Source organism: Puntigrus tetrazona, chromosome 6 (assembly GCF_018831695.1).
Source record: "Puntigrus tetrazona isolate hp1 chromosome 6, ASM1883169v1, whole genome shotgun sequence".
Taxonomy (NCBI): domain Eukaryota; kingdom Metazoa; phylum Chordata; class Actinopteri; order Cypriniformes; family Cyprinidae; genus Puntigrus; species Puntigrus tetrazona.
In genome coordinates, this window is record NC_056704.1 from 5,489,069 (window position 1) to 5,510,122 (window position 21,054).

The window sequence follows — 21,054 nt, forward strand, 5'->3', positions numbered from 1 at the left end:
AGCGGCTGACAGTGCGATAAGAGCATTTTACAGGGTTTGCGCACCTTTTAGTGAAAGCATAAGCTGTGGAGAACAGCACATTATCTAGAAATGAGCTGAGCTCGTCCGACTGAAAGCATGTGTGATATATGATCCCAGCAAAGAGAGGCTCACGCAACTATGGCAGATCATGGAAAAGTCGATTATGTATCCTGCAGTATGGAGGGAAGATTAACCTGCGATCAAGCCTCGGTTACATGCAGCTCTATTGGTGAACAGATGGGTCGCTCAGACTAATCAATGTGTGCAAATGTGGTGTTGTTCTGCTCTCATTCTCCGTCTGGAAAAAAACCTGCCATGTTGTCACTGTATTGCAAGATTATGTGGCACTTGGAGTCATAGTCTTGCTGTTGAGCACATGCTTGAGACAAGTTGTTTCAGCTTCGTGTCCCACATCTCCTTCTCATCTGTGTTACAGAGCCACACTCAGTAAGGAATACATCACTGGCCACTGCTGCATCCCTCCAGATTGCTTTAGGATGGACTCCAGTGCTTACCCTTTAATCATTCTTTTAATGACTTGAGAATGGAACATTCAATTATTTTTATTGATGTAAATATTAATTAAAATGCGCACTACGCGTTTAAATTTGGGGTCTGATTTTTTTGTTTTAATTTAGCAAGATTGCAGAACGTGAAGATTGTTAAATAGTTAGAAAATATAAACTGTTCTTTTAAATGTTCTGTTCATAAAATAATCCTGAATTGTAAACCTGTATCAAAGTTCCCATCCAAAAATATTAAGCAGCACAAGTGATTGCAAAAATGACAATAATAAAAACGTATTCCTAAGCACCATATCAGCATATTAAAAAAATTCTGAAGGATCATGTGACAGTAAAGACTGGAATAATGGCTAATGAAAATCACATAAGTTACAATATCTATCCATCTATCTATCTACTAAGTATTTTTATTATTTACTCACAGAATAATATTTACTCTTTAATTCAAATCAAAATTTTACAAGATTTTAGACCATGCTTGTGCAATGCCATATATACGCTAATATAGTCTTTGTCAAAATTCACTTCATATTTACAGACTTAAAAGCTGTTTCCTTTGGGAAATAAGATTTGAAAAAAAATGTGACTGTCAATGACAACTCACACTGAGATGAATAAGAAAGAATTTCTCCAGGAACTTTAGAATTGCTTGGGTTTTATTTTCCATAGTGTATCTCTGGAATAGTATATAATATAAATAATATAATTTACAATGTTGCCTGGACTAACACTGAGTCAATCCCATTCTCTCTCTTTCTCCCCCTAAATTTTCTGTCCTATCTTTGCTACTTCAAACAAACCTTGTGGAAAAAATAATGTGGATTAATCTTATATGTACCTATATCTGTGAATATACACAGTATATAAGCCACATGTGATATATATTTTCTGATTTCTGATTCCATTATCTTGTCGAGTAACTCAAACCACCCTATAGTAACAGAAGGAATACCCAAGCATACTTTATAACCACTACACGACTTTCAGAGAGATACATAATACATAAACCCACAGGCACACTTCCACACACACACACACACACACACACACACACACACACTTAAAGAAACGTTCTGCTCAGCAAACAGCTACTTCAGAGAGTGCTGAGTAATACTGTCAGAGGAAAGCCCGTAACTCTGTCCCCAATTCATGAGGTATAAACATAAAAATCCCTGCTAAAACCAGTTAAATTGTCTGAAGCACAAATAAAAATGACAATTTCAAAAATCACTCACACACACACACACACACACACACACACACAATACCGATGATGCAGCTGCTGGTGGAGTGATTGCCAGTGATTCTCTACGGCTGAGTGTGTCTTCTTCCTCCTCTGGCTCTTCAGCCTCCAGCTCTGGTTTACACACATATCCACAGTTCCTGTGCAACACACGCCGCAGTCCCTCAAACAAGATCACACTCGCGGTGCAACCCATCGCACCCGGTCCCAGAAACATGCACACACTTCTGTGAGCCGTCCGGATGCGACTTCTTCAGCCTTCTTTCCAAAAAAACACTCTGTTTAAAGACACGGCTCGGGAAGCCCAGCCGGAACTACCCCAGCTCTCAGATATCCAGCCCCAGCGCAAACCTCTCTGTCCTGAGAAACATCACTCCATCATCCGTCCTGAACCAGGATCAGAGCGGAAGGGAAATGAGGAAGCGTCCTCCTCAGGGGTGACAGCAGACTGACTTCATCCATTCAAATGAAGGAGATTAAAAGTTGCCGGATTTCTAAAAGTGTGTTTTTATTCTAAACCGCCCTTGGGGTGTTAAGATGACAAGTTCCTCAGGGGAAAAGTGCTCCAGTGAATCTAGGACATGAGGGAGAGGAATGCTGAGGATTGACAGAAGAGAGGAGTGAGTGATGAGCTGCTTCTGGAATCAGTGCTGGGCGTCGACTTCTCCACTGCCTGGAGATGCTGATCTATTCCTCCCTCTCTCTCTCTCTCTCTCTCTCTCTCTCTCTCTCTCTCTCTCTCTCTCTCTCTCTCTCTCTCTCTCTCTCTCTCTCTCTCTCTCTCTCTCTCTCTCTCTCTCTCTCTCTCTCTTTCTCTTTCTGTCAGTATCACACTCCCGTGCCATGCTCACTCTGTGCTTCCTCTGCACACCCCCCCAGTCTCATTCTCCTTTTAACATTGCTCTCTGTGTTTCCTGACCCATATTTAGCAGCACAGCACTCACTCATGCGCTAACTATAACATATACACAAACATGAGAGCATCTCTGAACATAAGAGCATCCTTTCGTTTATTTAATATGTCTGGAATGTCAGGAAAAATAGCTTAAAGTATTTAAAGTAGTTAATACTAGAGATCAATGAATAATTCGTTTTATTGGTAGATATTGCTAACAGCTATTTTATTGGTTTCATGTGTCTGAGAACTGACAAACAGACATTACATAAACTGTGTGCATGATTTACTAAAACATGCACACGATTACTGTTTCATTCCCTTGATTTGCTAAAAAGTGTGCACAATTTACTAATTTGTTCCCTCGATTTATAAATCCTGTGTATGATTTAGTAAATCAAGGGAACAAGTTAGTAAATCATTTGCACAATTTATAAATCGAGGGAATGAAATACGTAATCATAACCTACTATTTTTTTCCCTGCATGTCATGCGCAGGGCTCCACACCCATAAAAAGATTTTACATTATGCCTTATTTAGTTTATAATTATTTACTAGGTTTCGGTTTATTAGTACACTGATTAAAATATTTATTACTAATTATTGTAATTGAAGTATAAAAAAGTATCACCCAATAAAGTGTCACAAAATTGCATTGAATATAATTACTAAAATAAGTCATTTTACCTTTGGAACAAGTGAACAGAGCGTGGTGCAATGTAGGCTTCAACAACTACTTTTGATGACCATCGATAATGAAAATAATTAACAACTAATATTGATGATTTGTGATTAATCTCTGAGAACACATATGCCAGTCAAGTTGCTTTACAGCAGTGAATATAGTAATTATATGGACAAAACACATTTGAAAAATATTTGTTTTCATAATATGTAAAACATATTTGATGGCTATTTCCTTAAATGTAAATATCAGAAAAAATATGCGTATTTCCATCAACTTGGTGCACATGCATCAAACAAATGGAGCAAATTAAAAAATATATATATTTTGCTGTTATATGTGTGTTTATTGCATGTTAACAATTTTCTAACAAATGTAACTTTTAATAAGAGCATTATGTGTAAAGGGGCCATTGCAATATAGGATATTAATCCTATTTATATATGCTTTTGTATTTTAATCCTAGATTATTTTACGATCCAATGTTTATATCGTAGATTTAGAAACACAAACATCAGTGAAATTTGGTTCAACTGGTTTTTAGGCATTCAGACACACATTACGGCCGTAACTAAATACTTCAATAGCAGAAAAGCCCCTTCTGTCAATGTGCGTTAATATTTCATCAGGCACTGACACAGTCACCTACTTTAGAGTAAATGACTCAGACATATCAGGGATGACATGCTGCAAAGACCTGAAGAATGGGGGTGACGTGTGTGGACACATATGAGCAGATCTGTCTCAGTGTATCTCATACATGACATCAGAGTACATTATGTGTGTCACGTGTACGTAACTGTAAATGTAAACATGTTTTTTTTTTGATGACAATATGCCTCTAATAGATGTTGTGTCCGTCTGCGCTAAGACTGACTTATCCCTGCTCAGGATCGCCAGACATTGGTTGGGCATTACATTTAGAGCAGATTTATCAAAGCCTGCAGCTCACGCTTCAGTGCTACAGTACAGTGACTTGATCACCAATTGCTGCTGGCCAGGGGACCTCAACCAATCAGATGTCTTGTTTTGGGTTTTTTATGGCATGCATTCCTACATACCTTTAAGAAATCAAACTTTAGTCACAGAAACACCCCTTGACGTCATCACATGCACTCCTCCCTGTTGTGAGCTGGTTTGAGTTATTTATTACTTCAGTTACACTTAAAAATCACTGACTTTTATTGCACTACAAGAAAAAACTCCCAAAACAATTCAAAGTCGGGTTGGGTAGAGCACATACAAGGATGATTTCAATATATATAAAAATAAAATTTGATAAAATACTACTTTGTGGGAACGTTGTAACTTTGCTCTCTCAGGTTTTTCTGTGTGAAACACCAAATACAAACTGCTTTTGAGAACATAAAGATTATTCTCTGACTTTTTGCAATGCGAGGTTAACATTCTTTACAAGGGCTTCTTTTCTCACAAAGAAAAGGACATTTTCAGTACAGACACATCACTGCTCAGCTTCAAACGCCCTATCCTGCTCTTTCTCTCTCTCACACACACACACACACACACACACACACACACACACACACACACACACACACACACATTCATGACAGCATATCAGAAAGAGAAGATCAAAAGCGTGCACACTTTGATAACTTTTTGTCTTTCAGTCTCTCACACAGAACTCAAGAGTAGATTCCTTGAAATATTTATTAAGATTCATTAAAATAAAACCAAATCTGTACACGGGCCTTTTCTATTTAGAAACACATAAAAATATTTAAGCTGCTTCAAAAAAAAAAAAAAAAAAAAGCAAATTCAACTGCTGTCCAGCATTTTTGTTTGAAAATAGACTTGTTAACAGCAAAAATGTAAGAGTGTGTAGAACTCCTTGCTACGTAACACACCACCATTGCTCATACTTGGACCAGAAACATACTTCATGCTAGTACATGAAAAGCATTTGGTCACTGGGTGCATTCATTTATTAGCTTCTAGTAATGCAAAGTCGGCTTCTTGCAATGTTATACTGAAAAATGTGTTGGCACAGAATTCATAAATGCAAGTATGTGAAATGGATAATTGTAATAACAATTTTGTTATTAATCCACCCTCTAGTTATTCTAAACCTGTATCAGTTTCTTTCTTCTGTTGAACACACACAACAATATTCTGAAGCAACTTTTGTCGGTTACCAAATAACCAGCAACTGCTTGGTAACCAGCACTCTTCAAAATGTCTTTGTGTGTGCATGTGTGTGTTCAGCTGAAAAAAGAAACTCATACAGGTTTGGAACAACATGAGGATAAGAAAATGACATTTTTGAGCACTTTCTGGTTTACTGGATGCTCCGAAAAGACCATAACAATCGGTGTAAAAAAACAATAAGGTGTAAAAAAAACAACAAAAAAACAATTAATAATTAAATAAATACAATAATACTAATATGTTTCTTCAAATGTTGTATTTGTGTTTATGGGAGGGTCGAATTACAGACTTCATCCTACAGTAAGAGTGTTTTGAGCTGTCACACGAATGAAGCTCAAGCAAGAAGACAGAAGAAGAATAAAGACCATTTGAAACGGTTTTCAGTTTTAGGTGGAGTATCTCTTTAAAATTAGATTTCAATTTACTCTAATTTTATTTATTAAACATTTGTCACATTTATATAAAATTTTTGAGGTGGGCTCATCTGGGCCAATAATCAAGCCCCAGATCCATATGGAAACATCTAGCAAAGCCCTGACAACAACCCACAAAGACCTATCATTTGTGGTGGCTAGTTGTACATGAAAAAACACTACTAACATTTTCTTCACAACATTAAAGCATCTAGTTTAACATTTACAACAGCAATGCAACTGCCAAACTATAGTTTAAAAACTGGCAAAAAGAAACCTCACGAGACATTGCAGAAATAAAATGAAAGTTTGCTAGCTTTAGTTTTCATCACATTTTTAAATGATGTTTTTAAACTCCATTAATTACAGTGTGAGCTGTTCTGCTTTCATGTGAGTCCAGTGTGCTTGTATGAGAGTCTATTTCTAACATTTGTTACTTGGAGCCTGAAGTTTATTTGCTTCATTTTTGCTCCTTGAGGGCACGTTTTGTGCATATTGTTTTGGTTTGCGTCTGGATTTCATTTCGGAGCTGGACCGGGTCGTAGGGTTACTGACGTCAGAGGCCTGGTGGTCCAGGTGACTAACTATGATGTAATGTGTGTGGTTGCCATAGAGATAATATTGTAATACTCAGCGCTGGACATTATTATACGAGGCTGAAAACTCATTCTTGTGCACACACACACACACACACACAGGACAAAGCACAAAACATGGCTGAAAACAATTCCATATAACAGTGTATGCGCATATGGAAATAATTGGTGTAGGAAAAAATGAGAAAATTTGCTTGCAACTTGAATAATTAAACAGCAGGTGTTTCATGGGAGAGAAAATTAAAGAGACAGAAAAGGGTATAGAGAGAGAAAGAGAACAGAACGTTAAAAGTACATTAACGGCTGAGGAACGTCAGCTTACTATTAGCTCTGATCGATACTTTTCAGACAGTCGATAGTCAGAAAACTTCACATGTGCCATGACTGGGCTCTTCTGCCATCTACAGGCACAAAACAAGGTGATTCCATAAAATATGCTGCTTTTCTATTGCTATACTAGTAAATACCAGCACATCAGTTTATTATACCTCTCTCAGGAAGTTGGTCTCAAAATTATATTCGTCGCTGTCATTGATATTCAGGATATGTATGATTCAAATTTAAAATACTTCCTTGCTTGGTATGCATAACACCGTAGGGGCTGTAAGCCATTTGCAATCATATTTTTCCAAAACTTGGATGCTCTATGGCAATATAAAAACAAATATTGTAGATATTGCACCTTGACTGAAAACAGCATTATGGAGGAGTTTATCCACTAGTAGGAATATGCATAGTGCTGAAGTGATAATGTATTTTTGTTGGCAAACCCGAAGTTAGCATCACCCTGTTTCTCTCTACAAAAACCCATCAGGATTTTTCTCCCGGCTTTTTGTATTATGGCAGAAAATAAGCTCTGTGGCCTACAAAAGTTTATAGCACTTACATGGTTTGTTCATCATGATAATATCCATGAACTAAGAGCTTGATGGATTTCAAAGCCTAAACACAATCGTCAAAAAAAAAAATCTAAGCATAGCATGACTTCAACGCCAGCACCATTAAACTTCATAGTAAAGACCTAAATGTTCTATGTTGGAATAGTTTGCAAAAAAAGTTATTATAAACACAATAAAGCTGCGAAAGCGAACTAGTGAGTACATGTTTGGTGTGATGACATTTATGACCCTTTTTCGAGACAACCACCAGCTTTAAGAAGTCACAAGGAGGTATTACTGATGTATTTTATGTTGCAGAATAGAGCATGGAAAAGTGAGCTTGTGTCAACCACAGACTTTAAGCTAACCAAATCCCATTCAAAAAATCCACTTCAGTACCATGGATGCTAACTTCTTTCTGGGCTTTGGCCTACAAAAGTACATTATCCTTGCAGAACACTATATAGCTATATACTACACAGCTGGATCATTCTGAAAATATTAAGCACAGTTTGAGCCAAAATCTGTGTAAATGATATTTTTCTTCTCAGTATATATAGCTGATTTTGAATGTTTTTTTAGAATAACATTGAATAATTTTAGCATCATAATGGCACAGAAATTACACACTGTAGCTTTCCACACACAGCTGGTCTTTAGTTCACATACGGTATATAAAGCCCTGTGTACTATGAGGTTACATCAGGACAAAAAGAGCTGGAGCTGGGCTTAAGTTTGGTGTCCACATGCAGGCTCTGGCTATGCTCACACTTCGCTAACAGTGATCCAGCACAGCGCTAATCAGAACACAGGACAGTGTTAGCATTGTTCTTCATGTGGAAATGTAGCACGCAGAGACCAGGCCCTCTCTGAACCTATACTATGCAGAATGTGGCTGAATGTGACTTCTAATGGCCAGAAATAGCATACAAAATGCTAATTAATTTATATTTTTTTTCGTAATTATTCACTTTGCGATGGAAACCAAATTATTCTATGGGTGGTTCACAAAGAAACAAGTTTCAGTTTGGCTATTCTTAGGTCATTATGCATAATAATGCATAAATACATTTTAAAAAGGCTCTTCCAACAGGAAGTAGTCTATATTTGGCACTAAACTATTTCCAAAATCTTGTGGCTGTTTTTCTTGCTTTGGTTGCATTACTAAAACACTCCGCTGCGCATAAACCAATCAAATACATATTATATAATGAACCACAAATATTAGCAAAATATGTTTTTCACACATGTGAACATCTGTCTAGCCCCCCAAAACCTAAAAATGAATACAACATAAAGTCTTAATCGATCAGCTAGTTTCTGCGTAATACAGTAGTGAAGTATTAATGTGGCAGAAGTTTAATTTTACATTCAAACTTTAGTCATAAATGCAAAAGCTGAAGGCATTACTTAATGGAGCTTTAAATTAATGATGGAAAAACTACACTCACATTTCAGCCTGTTCTCTCACACATGCAAATACAAATGCACGCCTTAGAGTTACAAACGAAAATGGAAATCTCTGCTTGTTCTCTATGCAAAATGACTGATATGTATTAAAATTTAATGGATGCAGAAACAAACAGACATCTCCAAGGCACTGGTATGGTTATTGACAAAACCCGATCTTTTCCCCATTCACAAAACAATAAATCATAGTCTGATTTTGTCAGTGAATCAGATAACCCAGAGTGAACTGCATGCTAATCTTGCATTTGAGATTATTTTTATAATGTAAGAGGAAAAGTAATAATACATCATTAATGTGTCAGATGATAAATTGCATTTGTGATTAATTCTGTCAGCGGCTTTCAAAGCTTTAAAAAGCGATCAGTCGTGGACAATCATTGCTCAGCACAGATATAATTATGTGATAGGGATATAATGTTTTTTTTTTCTCTTGTACAAAAAGACCTTTCATATAAAACTGAAAATTAATACATGCTGGGGTGAGACTATTAGTTTAGAAATCATTTTAATACCTGGCCAGAAACAGCTCCTATTTTCATGGTTTAAGTTTTAAAATGATGACATACAATCTGTGAAATATATTAGTACGTTAGGGCATTGTCCTTTGACCAGTGTTCTTTATGACTAACTAGCGGTCAACTAATGTAATGTTTTTATTTAAATAATCTGACAATTTAAAGACTTATTAAGACCACCTAAGACAACTTATCACGCCAATAAAATGTATATATATTTTACAAAAAAAAAGATATATTTGAGGGTATAACAGCAGAAATCTTCTATCATATAAGCATCCAGACAAAATGTCAAAGAACAATAGCGCAGTTAATATGAGGTTATGAGTGTTTTTTTGTAAAATAAGTCTAAAATTTAAATCTAATGGCTGCATTGGTCAAAGTTTGTGAGGTTTGTGGAATGAAATATGCATTAGCTATTCAAAAAGTAGTGTATATTTCATAACTGCGTGTTTGCCAATGCTGACAATATAGGACTCCTATAGAGATTTATAATTGTTAGATAGTCAAAGAAAAAACAAACAAACTTAGAGTTGGATGAAGAAACTGAGCTTCAGATGCAGGAGCAAATGCGAGTCTATGCTCTGGTTTCTTATCTCTGTCAAAATAAAAGTCCTGCTTTTAAAACATAAAAGTCCATCAGAAACCCAGAGTATGATAATTATGACAAAAAAACATCATTTGTGACAACAAAAAACAATGTTGTTAAACAAGCACAACTTAATCCAAAAGGAACAACCTTCTAACTATAAAAACGATGATTCTCTTTGCAAAGTTTCCACTACTGCACACTCCAGAAACTCAGCTGATTGTCTGCTTGCATGAATACTATGCTTGTGAGTACGCCATATTCCACTCATGTGACATACTGTTTTTTGAATATTGTGTATACACACGGTTGAAGACAGTACACAAAATCCTCGAGATAACCCTACTTATCTCTGCTTCCCTCTTGCTGTGTCTTTCATTTGACCTATTGACCTTATTCTTTTCTTCTCAAATAGCAGGTTCCAGAATGCAAAAAGAGAAAACGTTCCACTTTATGATGGTGAACGCTCTGAAAAACACGTTTTGGAGCAAGAATAACAGTTTGGGTGAAAACAATTTCTCATTTTACTCCTATGTGTACTTATATTTGGTAAGACATCATAGAGCGAATGCTGAATGAAAAGATGAGGATGAATGAATAAAAAGAGAGATGACCACATAAGAGAGCCAGAATCAGTCAGTCAGTGAGCCCAGTCTGACCCACTAGCTGGTTTGCTTAATCTTACACCGTGTACACTGTACAAATATAGGGCGCCAGATCGAGAGATAATCTACTCCTTTAATCATGGGAAATCCTTTTCACAACAAGCAAGCACTGACACTAGGATGATCCATTAGAGGAGGAGGGTTTCAGACCTTCTCTCCTCTGCAAACATGCAATCTTTATTAGTCAAAATTATCCTCATGTACTATACACACTGTATGAAATTGAATTTTACCATTCGTAAGATGCGGTACTTCATAATTTAATCATATGCCCAGTTTAAACACATTTAAAGAACGTTGCGCTTATTCTTATACGTCCTTATAATCCACAATCATATTTCTATGATTTCTATGATCTATGTATATTCAAAAAGAAAAATCTAAGTGTATTTCCTTCATTGCAAAAAGGTGGACATTATATAAAAAATGGAGCCAGGATGGAGGGTTGAAAAAGTAAGAGGGATTTATGACATCAGCCAAAAAAGATTATGAAGACAGACCTTTCTTATTTGGAATACTGTGCACCAGTGAATCACGCACAGTGCAATGAGAAATAAACCAGGTCAATTTTGGGTTCATGTTCACTTTAATACTCCAAATACTTATTAATGGGTGAACGTTAGATCCCTCTCAGTTACTACAGCTTTGTGTGGAACAAGAGTGCATCATGGGAAATGGCTGTACTTAAATATATGATATGATAGATAGGTATGTTGCTGCTGATTTGAGCTCATTTAATCTGGTCCTTTGCTGGTTTAAGATGAGCAAGACATAGGACCAGCTCAAGACCAGCACTCAACAATGTAAGACCAGCTCATTGCCATCTAAGGACCATCTTAAATCAGCTCAAAACAGCAGCCACGCTTTAAAACATACTTCATCAACAGGGAATAAACAAATAAATGAAAGGCCCATTAACCAGTGCTGTGCAAATATAGGATAACAAATTGCCCAGTTTCTGTCAGCCCTAACGCGCAGAGCGTTCTTGACTGGTACATTCCTGTAGCTCAAACAGCAAAGCGTGGATGACCCAGTGAATGCATGAAAACGTGATAATTAATGGAAGTCTAGGGGATAAAAAGGAACACTGTCCTGGGCTCAGTGACAAAGGGAGGTCCACTCTGCAAGACCGTACTCATTAGGCCCTAAGGAAAGGACAAAAACCTCAAACAACCGTCTAATCATGGGTAAATACTTATTATTCTAATATGACCATAATGCATAATGCAAAAGCAACATTGCAGTTAATAGGATAATTCTCTTATTTTTTACTTACCCTCATGCAATCCCAGATATATATATGAATTTCATTTGTCTGTGAAACACGAACTGAGGTTTTTATAAGAAAATAATCCATGTCTGTATAATACAAGTAGATGAGTCGCTCAAAGTTGATGCTTCAAAACAATGCAAAATAAATACTATAGTATAATATATATATATGGTATATTCTATAAGTTTGTGTGAGAAAAACACCAATATTTTAAACCTTTTAAACTATAAACAATTGCTTTCGACAACTATTAGACCAACTGAACGGTGATATAAGTGCATTGTGAAACTCGGTCAAGAAGTGACATTTCACAACGTGCTTCTATCACGTGTCACAACATGCTGACAGGTGGTCTTAGGCAAAGGTTTATGGTTTAATTATTAGTATTTTCTACACATTGGAGTCATATGGATTACCCTTTTTCATTTTCATATTGTTTTTGAAGCTTCAGCACTCTATTTGTGTCCACAGAAGAGAGAATGTACATCTGGGACAGCATAAGGATGAGTAATTGATTCATTTTTGGGTGGAGTGTTCTTTTAACAGCTGTTGAGGAGACTAAAGATACTACATGTATGGTCAACATCATCATCAAGACGTCCAAAGTGAGGAACAAAAAGAAAAACAGCTCTCACCACAAATGACAGCTCAACTGACCGCTTACGTGCGGCGCTTGTGTCCGTGCAAACCAGAGACAGAGCTGTTCTCATCAGACAGACTGCTTCAAAGCTCACAGGGTATCAGATGAAATCCCCTTCTCAGCAGCCTGGTTTCTCACTTAGGCCTGAGTCAACTGGCTTTATGTAACAAAGTCTTTTCTTCTCTCAAAAGGCTGAGTGAGAGAAGAACACACAATATAGTACTTCAATATGACTCCTCGCTCTAAAATCCACAGCTAACTCTGCTGCCTTTATCACCAAAAAGTATTACATTGGTTAAAGTTGTGGGATATAACAATAGTTTTATATGAATGCTTTGTTTTGATCGAGCAGATTTTGTATGATGACTTCATGCTGGATTTCAACTACAAAAGAAAACAAACTTCATACAGTTGAAAAGAATTGATGTGGGCATCTGACGGCATGATCCTATCATTCATATTATATAATGGTGGCTGCAGCAGCATGTGTGTCATGCCTGGGTCAACATTAGTGATACTTCATGGGTCAAGTAATTAAAATGGCCTTGTAGATTTTTAAAGTTTAACCTTAACTTCTGAAACAGCCCGTGGCTATGAAAAAAATTCAATCATAACTCTGACTTTAGCCAGAGTGAAACAAGCTCAGAATGCTTCCCGAGAAGATCATGTGGATTCCACCCACTCATATCATCCAAGATATTATGCTAATTAATCACATCTAATTAAGGCTGGAACAGGATGTCACCCTGCAGGTGGAAGTGAGAGCCAGATTTTTAATTCTTTGGGACTTTTTTTTTGGTCAGTGCAGATATCTTTGCAGTTCCAATATGTTAGTAAGTTTTTTAGTGCCCCTATTACGGATTTTTAAAAAATGACCTTTCATGCAGTCTGTAACACTTTTTTTTCAAACAGATCTTAAGCCGTTTCATGTTGACGTCAACATGAAACATTAGCATATTGCCTGTCCACCTGTTAAAATAGGATTTGAGCTTAGATTTTCATAATGGTCTGAATGAAAATGTAAATTCATTCTTTGCCACTAGGTGCTGCTTTTGGAGCGATAAAAGCTAGCTAGCATTGAACTAAATGAAATCAATCAATCACCAGAGGGGTTTGGAAAATTTTACGAAACAAACTGAACGCTTGGGAGTCAACTTTAACAAATTATTATTATTTTTTTTTTTTATGTTTGGATCCTAACAACCATGGACAGTCAATATAAACTGTTGTTACATAAATGGCACTTAAAGATATATAAACTAATATATAAAACTACATATATAAAAATTAAAATAAGGATGATCTGTCACGTTCGTGGTTACGACGCAAGGAGCACAAGGCAAGTAACATAAACTTAAACAGATTTAATCTTCTTACGGGCAAAAGAATAATAAATACAAAGGCAGGCAGGCAGAACATTAACCACGTAGGGTATAAGGGCACTGACGATCGGACAACGTGAACTCAAAACACAGAACTTACATACACAACGTAATTGACTAAATTAACGAGACACGGCTGAAAGACAATTAACTAGAACTGAAAGTAGGGCACATTGAGCACATGACAACAACAAACGAGTCCAAAGACGTGACATGATCATGGAAAATTTCATACGATACACCCCTAATATATATATTAGGTATATATATGTATATATATATATATATATATATATATATATATATATATATATATATATATATATATATATATATATATATATTATTAGGTGATTATATAATGTTTTAGGTCAACTATCCCTTTAAGTAAAAATATGTGTGTGAGAGGGACAGAAAAAGATTGAGAGAAGTTCCTAAAAACGGAGAATTCAATCTTTCAGTAGTAGTTCCATTCCCTCACTTTCAGTGTGGACGTCAGACAAATTTCCACAATAAAAAAACAGGCTTGATAGATTTTCCAGTGGTGTGGTAAGTGAGGATCTGCAAGTCTCACTAAAAAAGAAAGGTCTCCATCATTTCACCAAAGCACAGCAATATACACTGAGACATCACGACTTCATGCGAAGAAGGGAAAATCATTAGATGAAGTGTCTAGAAGAGACATTTTCCAGAGCTTTCTTCTTCAGTTGTTAATGATGTAATTGGTGGCAGCTGTAAAATTATGGGTACATTGCCATGGAAACAAGCCTCGAGCTCTATGACAATAACTATGCGGCTTTACAGAGGAAGCGATACGAGTTTGTCAGCATTTAAAACAATGGCATTTATGATTTAATGCAAGTTCAGGAAACAATAACAGTCAATACAAGAACTGCATCCTTTTGCCTTTTAGGTGCACAGAGTACCAAAAGATTTAAACACAAGCTTACTAATGAAGTCAAGCTAAACACCATTAATATCACTGTGGACCAATTACACAGAATAAGCTTGACCTGCTGTTTACAGCAGTGCCAGGATGTAATGAGAGAGAGGCGGTAATGTTCTCTCTGATGAGCTGCTCTGTGACGTTTGCTGGAAACTGTTTCCGCTGTAAATTAAGTTAGGACAGCCGTACACCTCAGCAGAACCGTCCAAAGCCCCGCTTTGAGTATCTAAGATTTTTTGCAAAAGATATTAAATAAATAAACAATTTAAAATAAAAAAATATTCTTAATAAACATTTCCAAATTCCATGATTAAACCGTAAAAACAACTGTACTACTTACATTAGAAAACTGAAAGTGATGATAATAATAATAAAGCAAAGTGCCTCTTTCATGTTTCCATTCACTTTCCAGGAAAATAATAAAGAGCTGTCTGCAAGGGAATAGCAACCTTTTTATTATAGTGATTGCTTTGCATCCTAATGGATTTAACAAGCAAAACTGTTTTGTAAACAAAAAATTCTTTAAGTATCCTCTTAATGAATATTCTGCCATCGTTTATTCACCAAAATAATTTTTTGCAGAACTTCCCGGCTACTTTTTTTATTTTTATCAAACCCAGATGATGTTGTTTATGGAACAAAAATTGCAAAGCCCTGCACAGAACATGCCAGATTAACACTTTATTCCAATAGTACACTTTAGACATTCTACTAACAATAAGTAACTTTGTAACTACATGTTGACTAGCAGTCATTACACTATTAGTAGACTGTCTACGTAATAACTTGTAATACTTCCACAGCATACCACATCCTGACCAAGAAAACTTCATGTATGTCAACTTATTCTACTAACCCTGACAGTCTGCTCTGAGAGTAAGCAGACATGTAGTTGCAAACGAATGAGAATTAGTTGAATTGTAATTGATCTGTAGTTAGTTCTACTTAGTAGATTATCTAAAGTGGACTATCAAAATAAAGTGTAACCCAGTTAACCGTGGCCAATAGAAAAACTTGCTAAAGAGGCAACTACATGGATGTGTTACTGTATATCTATGATTGCAAAATACTCAACAACAGTGTTCAGCATAGCAGATGTCAAATCAAATTTGATTTTCGTTTCATTTAATAGCTTAATTTTAGTTTGTTCCTCCCACAAAGTGACTAAATGTCTTTAGAAAACTATAACCCTTTTATGCTGCTCCTTCGCAATTATTGAACCTTGACAGCATTCATTTACTGTTATTGTGTTCTTTGTCAACAGTCAGTAAAAAGACTTTTGTGTTTGATGTAAAAAAAGAGAATAAATTAATTCAGAATGACATGATGGAAGTAAATGATGACAATATTTCTGTGTAAACTACTGGTAACATCTTATAAGAGAATAACTCTCACTGTTAACTACTTGCTTATTAGCATGCCTTGTTATTAAAATATTAGCTGTTTATTAGTACTTCTAAAGTACATATTCTGCATGACGTACTAACTTACTAACTATTAATAAGCAGTAACTTAGGAGTTAATTGAAGGAAACGTTCTAGTTAATGGTTCGTTAATAGCGAGAAACTTAAAACAAAGAGTGACAGAACTATTCATTTAAACCTAAAAGGTCTGAATCAAATGTTTCATCACATCACAAACGAAGCTGTTTCTTCTCAAACTTATTGCATTCCAGGACAGTCAGAGACTAAAGATGTCATCAGACCTCTCGTCATTCAGCGTTCTGTGACTTTCAGCTCAGCATTCGTACCGTCCCGGCAATGTGTAGATCACATGATCGCTGGATTCTCAGTGTCCTTTAACAAGCCCACAGGACAAAGAGCGTTTAAAAATAGAACAGACACCCAAGCTGCTCTCATCCATAATAAATGGTAGTGGATATCCAGTCAGCAGGCGTCACCTGCTCCCTACACACACACACACACACACACAACCACCAGTGCACTAATGAGGCCAGGCCACGATATTTTACACACATTTAGAATACAAATCCACGATAAAACAGCAAGTGAAAAGTATTTGAAATCGGTTTGCATTGCATCGCATGGACTACGGTACACATTCTAAATAAAATGCAAAATATGATACTGTGCTTTTGGTGACCATTTCATGAAAATTTCCTCTCCTATAGGTGATTATTCGGTAACTTGATCTGCAATAGTGAGAGTTCAACCTAACGTATGCCGTCCACAAGCAGGGCCAGTAGCAGTCCATCTGGGAGGGTAACGGACACCGCAGGCAGGGCCTTTGATATGTGTTACGGGACACAGATGCATACACATACACAAACGTCATGAAAGAAACAGACACGGACAGCTGTGTGATTGCCACTGTGAATGAACTGCACCAGCTCACTGAAGCGCGTGTCGCTGGAGGACGTAGGCCATTAATTGAAATGTAACACTCGTATTGATCCGAATGCACATTCGTGCCCCTGGCCGCCTATCCTCATTTAGCTGATCTCACAACAGCCACAGGAAACTGAGAAAATAAGGAGAGATCGGTCACACAATCTATCATTAACCACAGTGTTAAACAAGATTGAATGCGCACAGAAAAAAAGGAGAGATTGGTCACAAAATCTATTGTGCGATTAGAAATGTCAGGCTTTTTATGACACGCGGCTTAAGTAAGCGTATGAGCTTCTGAGAACTTGTCAGTCTCTGAAGCTTTGCGTTAATCTAGCATGTGTCCACGATAAAGAAAACTGAAAAAATCATATTCAGGGATTTATTTTTTTACACACCATAGCGTTCAAATGTTTGGGCTCAGTATGATTTTTTAAAAAGAAATTGATTTTATTCAGCAGGGATGCAATATACTGATCAAGACTGACAGTGAAGACATTTAGATTATTACTAAAAATTTCACCATCGTAGAAATGCTGTTCTTTTAAATTTTCAGGATCCTGGAAAAAAAAAAAAAAAAAAAAAAGTTTCTTGAGCTGCAAATCAGAAAGATTTCTGAAGGATCATGTGAGCCTGAGGACTGGAGTAATTATGCTAAAAATTCAGCTTTGCTATTAAAAGAATAATTAAAAGAAATTTTACAATATTGTACTGTATTTTAATCAATTACTTGCTACCCTGGTGACTTATTATCAAAAAAAAAAAAAAACTGACCCCAAACTTTTGAGTGTTTTCTTTCTTTTTAATAATTTAATTCCTAATAATGAGGCTTTTTCTTCATTATTATATCAGTATCGCCTTGGCATTTTTTACTTCACACCTTCCAGAAAATGTAATACAGAAATAAAAACATAAATGAGCTGTATTAGCTTTTGCAACATATTCCTATGTATTTTTGAATAACAGATTAAGACATACAAAATGAGCATTGTGCACTTAATTCATGATAATAATTACGTGCTGTTTAAGGGGTTCAAATTAAGACCCTTCCAGGCCCCTTCTGTGCAGATCTGTTTGATCAAGTGACCTGTGAACATCAGAGTAGACAAATCCTTTTGGATTTAATTTTACGCCCTGATTTCCCATGAATCCCCTCTAAAGTTGTTTGAGTGACATATTAAGAATAATGATCAAATGGGTTTTTACAAGAAAGCAGGGACAAAGGAACAGAGAGACACCAGAAAGGGAACAATATGCCACATATGTTCATCTGATTGAGAGCTAAAATATGTGAAAACAATTAGGAGGCATTGACCCAAAGTTCCATTAGAGGACCCCAGCATTCCTGCTTACCAGCCATTAACACAAACACACTATCTGTGTGTGTGTGTGTGTGTGTGTGTGTGTGTGTGTGTGTGTGTGTGTACATTTTATAAAGCATCTGTTTATTTTCCATCTTTCAACATGGATGATAATCAAAGACGTCATTAAAATGTACAGCACTAAGTCACAAAGCCAAACTTAATTGATGTCAAAAGGCTAAATCCAAAGTCTAATCGCTGAACCATAAGTAACCATGGTAACACTAGCCGGACAGAAAAACCCTGGACTGATTCAAAACCTCGTGGGCCGACCCACAAACCCAGGGACCTGCCAGTAGCGGGACGTGGTTACACAGAGAGTTTATTTACAGCGGAAGTAGACGTAACAGCATTTTAATGCACTTGGGAGTTAAACAAAAGTAAGCAGAGTTGCTCTGGTGTAACCCTTGGGTTTTATGCTTCGCTAATAGTCATAAAGGTGACCGATTAAGCATGTAAGCTTTAAAATTCAACATTTGTGAATTAAGAGGCCAAGGACAAACACTAAAACTAAAACAAGTGTCACTTTAAAGCAGAAGTCGATCATTAAAACCTTTTTGTTATAGTTTAATCCTCATGCCATGGATCACAAGAAAAGAGCCTGCTCTCATGTATCCAGTAAAAACTGAAGACCAGAGACCGTCAAGGTCTAAAACTGACAAAACACGACCAAAACTGTACAAGTATTGTACAAGTATTATAAAAGTAGTCCAAACAGTGCGCTGATTTGGTGCTTGAGAGACGTTTCTTACTATTATCACAATTAAAGCTCAATTTTTGTGGAAGCCATAATAAATATTTAATATAAACAATTTTTATCTTTCCATAGTAAAAAATCACTTTCGGGTTAAATTTCATGCATTTTTGCTGAATTAAACAAAATGATCTCACTAATAATCCAATTTTAATACACCTTTGAATATGTATATATACATTTTTAAGCTTCACCGTTCAGCTTTGATCGTATGGAAGAAGAGCATCGACATTGCGCTCCACAGAGAAAAGAAATGGGGTTGAAGCGATACGTGAGCAAGTAAATTAAACTACTTTCAAAACTTTAGCTGGAACCGTTCCTCTAAGTGCACGAAATTCCTTCATCTTTAAATGCTGTTCCTGGAACAAAAGATTGTTTTGCGCAAAGCGAGGATGGCAAACTTCGGTTTGGCGCTTTCGTGTGTATTCAAGTGTTACTTTAGTAAGGCAACTTCTGAATTATGGTGAAATCAGACAGCTCCTGTAGGCGATTACTTCCAGATGGAGCTTTCCTTGTTTCTTTTTTTTTTTTTTTGCATAACAGGTAATGGATAAAGAGACGGCACTCTGGAGACTCTTTGAGAGATGAAATAATGCAGGTGACATGTCAGCTGTTAAGTAACGCTTCTGTAATCATTTCAGCTTACAATCCCTCCAAAATGGCTTTTTTCCCTTTTCTCCATCAACGAAGCTATTATTTTCAAAGAGGAATGGCTGAAAAAGATGATGGAGATTTGACAGGTGGCAGGTGCTCGATTTATGAGCTTTCAAACGCGTTTGATCCCTCACTGGCATTCATCTGATGCCCCGGTTTTACCTTTTAGTTAGAAACTCCCATCTGAGCGCGTTAATAGCCCTGTCCTATATTTCATATTTAGGTCATTACGCGAATAAATTACCGAGGTCGTTAAAAAAAATGTTGCTCTGATACAATACAAGTGGCTTGAAACATACGCGGACTTTAAAGCTGAACTTCACTCACCACCAGTACAGAAGTGCGCACCACCTCGGAGACGCTTTGGCGTAACTCAGCGGCGGTGCCCGGCTTACTCAGACCGCGTGTGAACTTTCGTGTCTCGGGCTGAGCCGAAGAGGCCATCGCACCTTGCTCGCGTTGAAGAGATGAGTTCTACGATTACATGTCTATAGGCAAAAAAAAATGGTCCTGCGAGGAAGTCCTCAGTCGGGACCCGTCCTTCACGACAAGACGCGGCGACGCATTCCCGGTCCCTACAGCGAACAGCACCACGGAGCGGGTCATCGGTCCTCTTCCAAACTACATACTTCTGTTTGTTTTCGCAGCGTCGGGTGGAAGCTGAGAGGTGACGCGTTCCCCGGAGTCCCGCGCCGGTGTCGCGCGCCGTGCGTGTCAGCGCGCGCTGGAGCTGCCGCGCGAGCAGCAACGCCTCCCCTCACAAACTCAGCGGAGCCAAGGAGATCAATCGCTTCCAACGCAAAAAGCGTATGTCATACCGAACCGAAGCGTGTGTTATTTGTTCTTTTGAAACGCTGTGAAACTTATTACGCAATTTAATGGCACGTTTTTTTTGTTTTAAACAGCAGGGTTGCGTAAAGCCATGTAAGCTACTCTGAAATATTTTTTTAATTAACCATATGATAGGTTAATTGTTAATAATACGTTACCTACGTTAGGCTACATTTAAGCCAAACAAAACAAAAATAAAAT

At 36.9% G+C, this 21,054-nt stretch overlaps 1 protein-coding gene across 11 annotated transcripts in view; it reads right to left on the reverse strand.

Annotated features, from left to right (window-relative positions):
- The window catches only part of dock9b (dedicator of cytokinesis 9b), a 64,769-nt gene extending 43,918 nt beyond the window's left edge, over positions 1–20,851 (reverse strand). For 3 of the 11 annotated variants that reach the window (XM_043242712.1, XM_043242711.1, XM_043242709.1), the window contains exon 1: positions 20,350–20,851. In XM_043242712.1, coding sequence (XP_043098647.1) covers positions 20,350–20,466 — 117 coding nt within the window. In that variant the 5' untranslated portion in view covers positions 20,467–20,851. Of the gene's footprint in view, positions 1–1,813; positions 2,427–20,349 lie in introns of those variants that run through there. The other 8 variants (XM_043242705.1, XM_043242702.1, XM_043242701.1 and 5 more) reach the window with 3 other exon arrangements.
- Between the last annotated feature and the right edge of the window lie 203 nt (positions 20,852–21,054).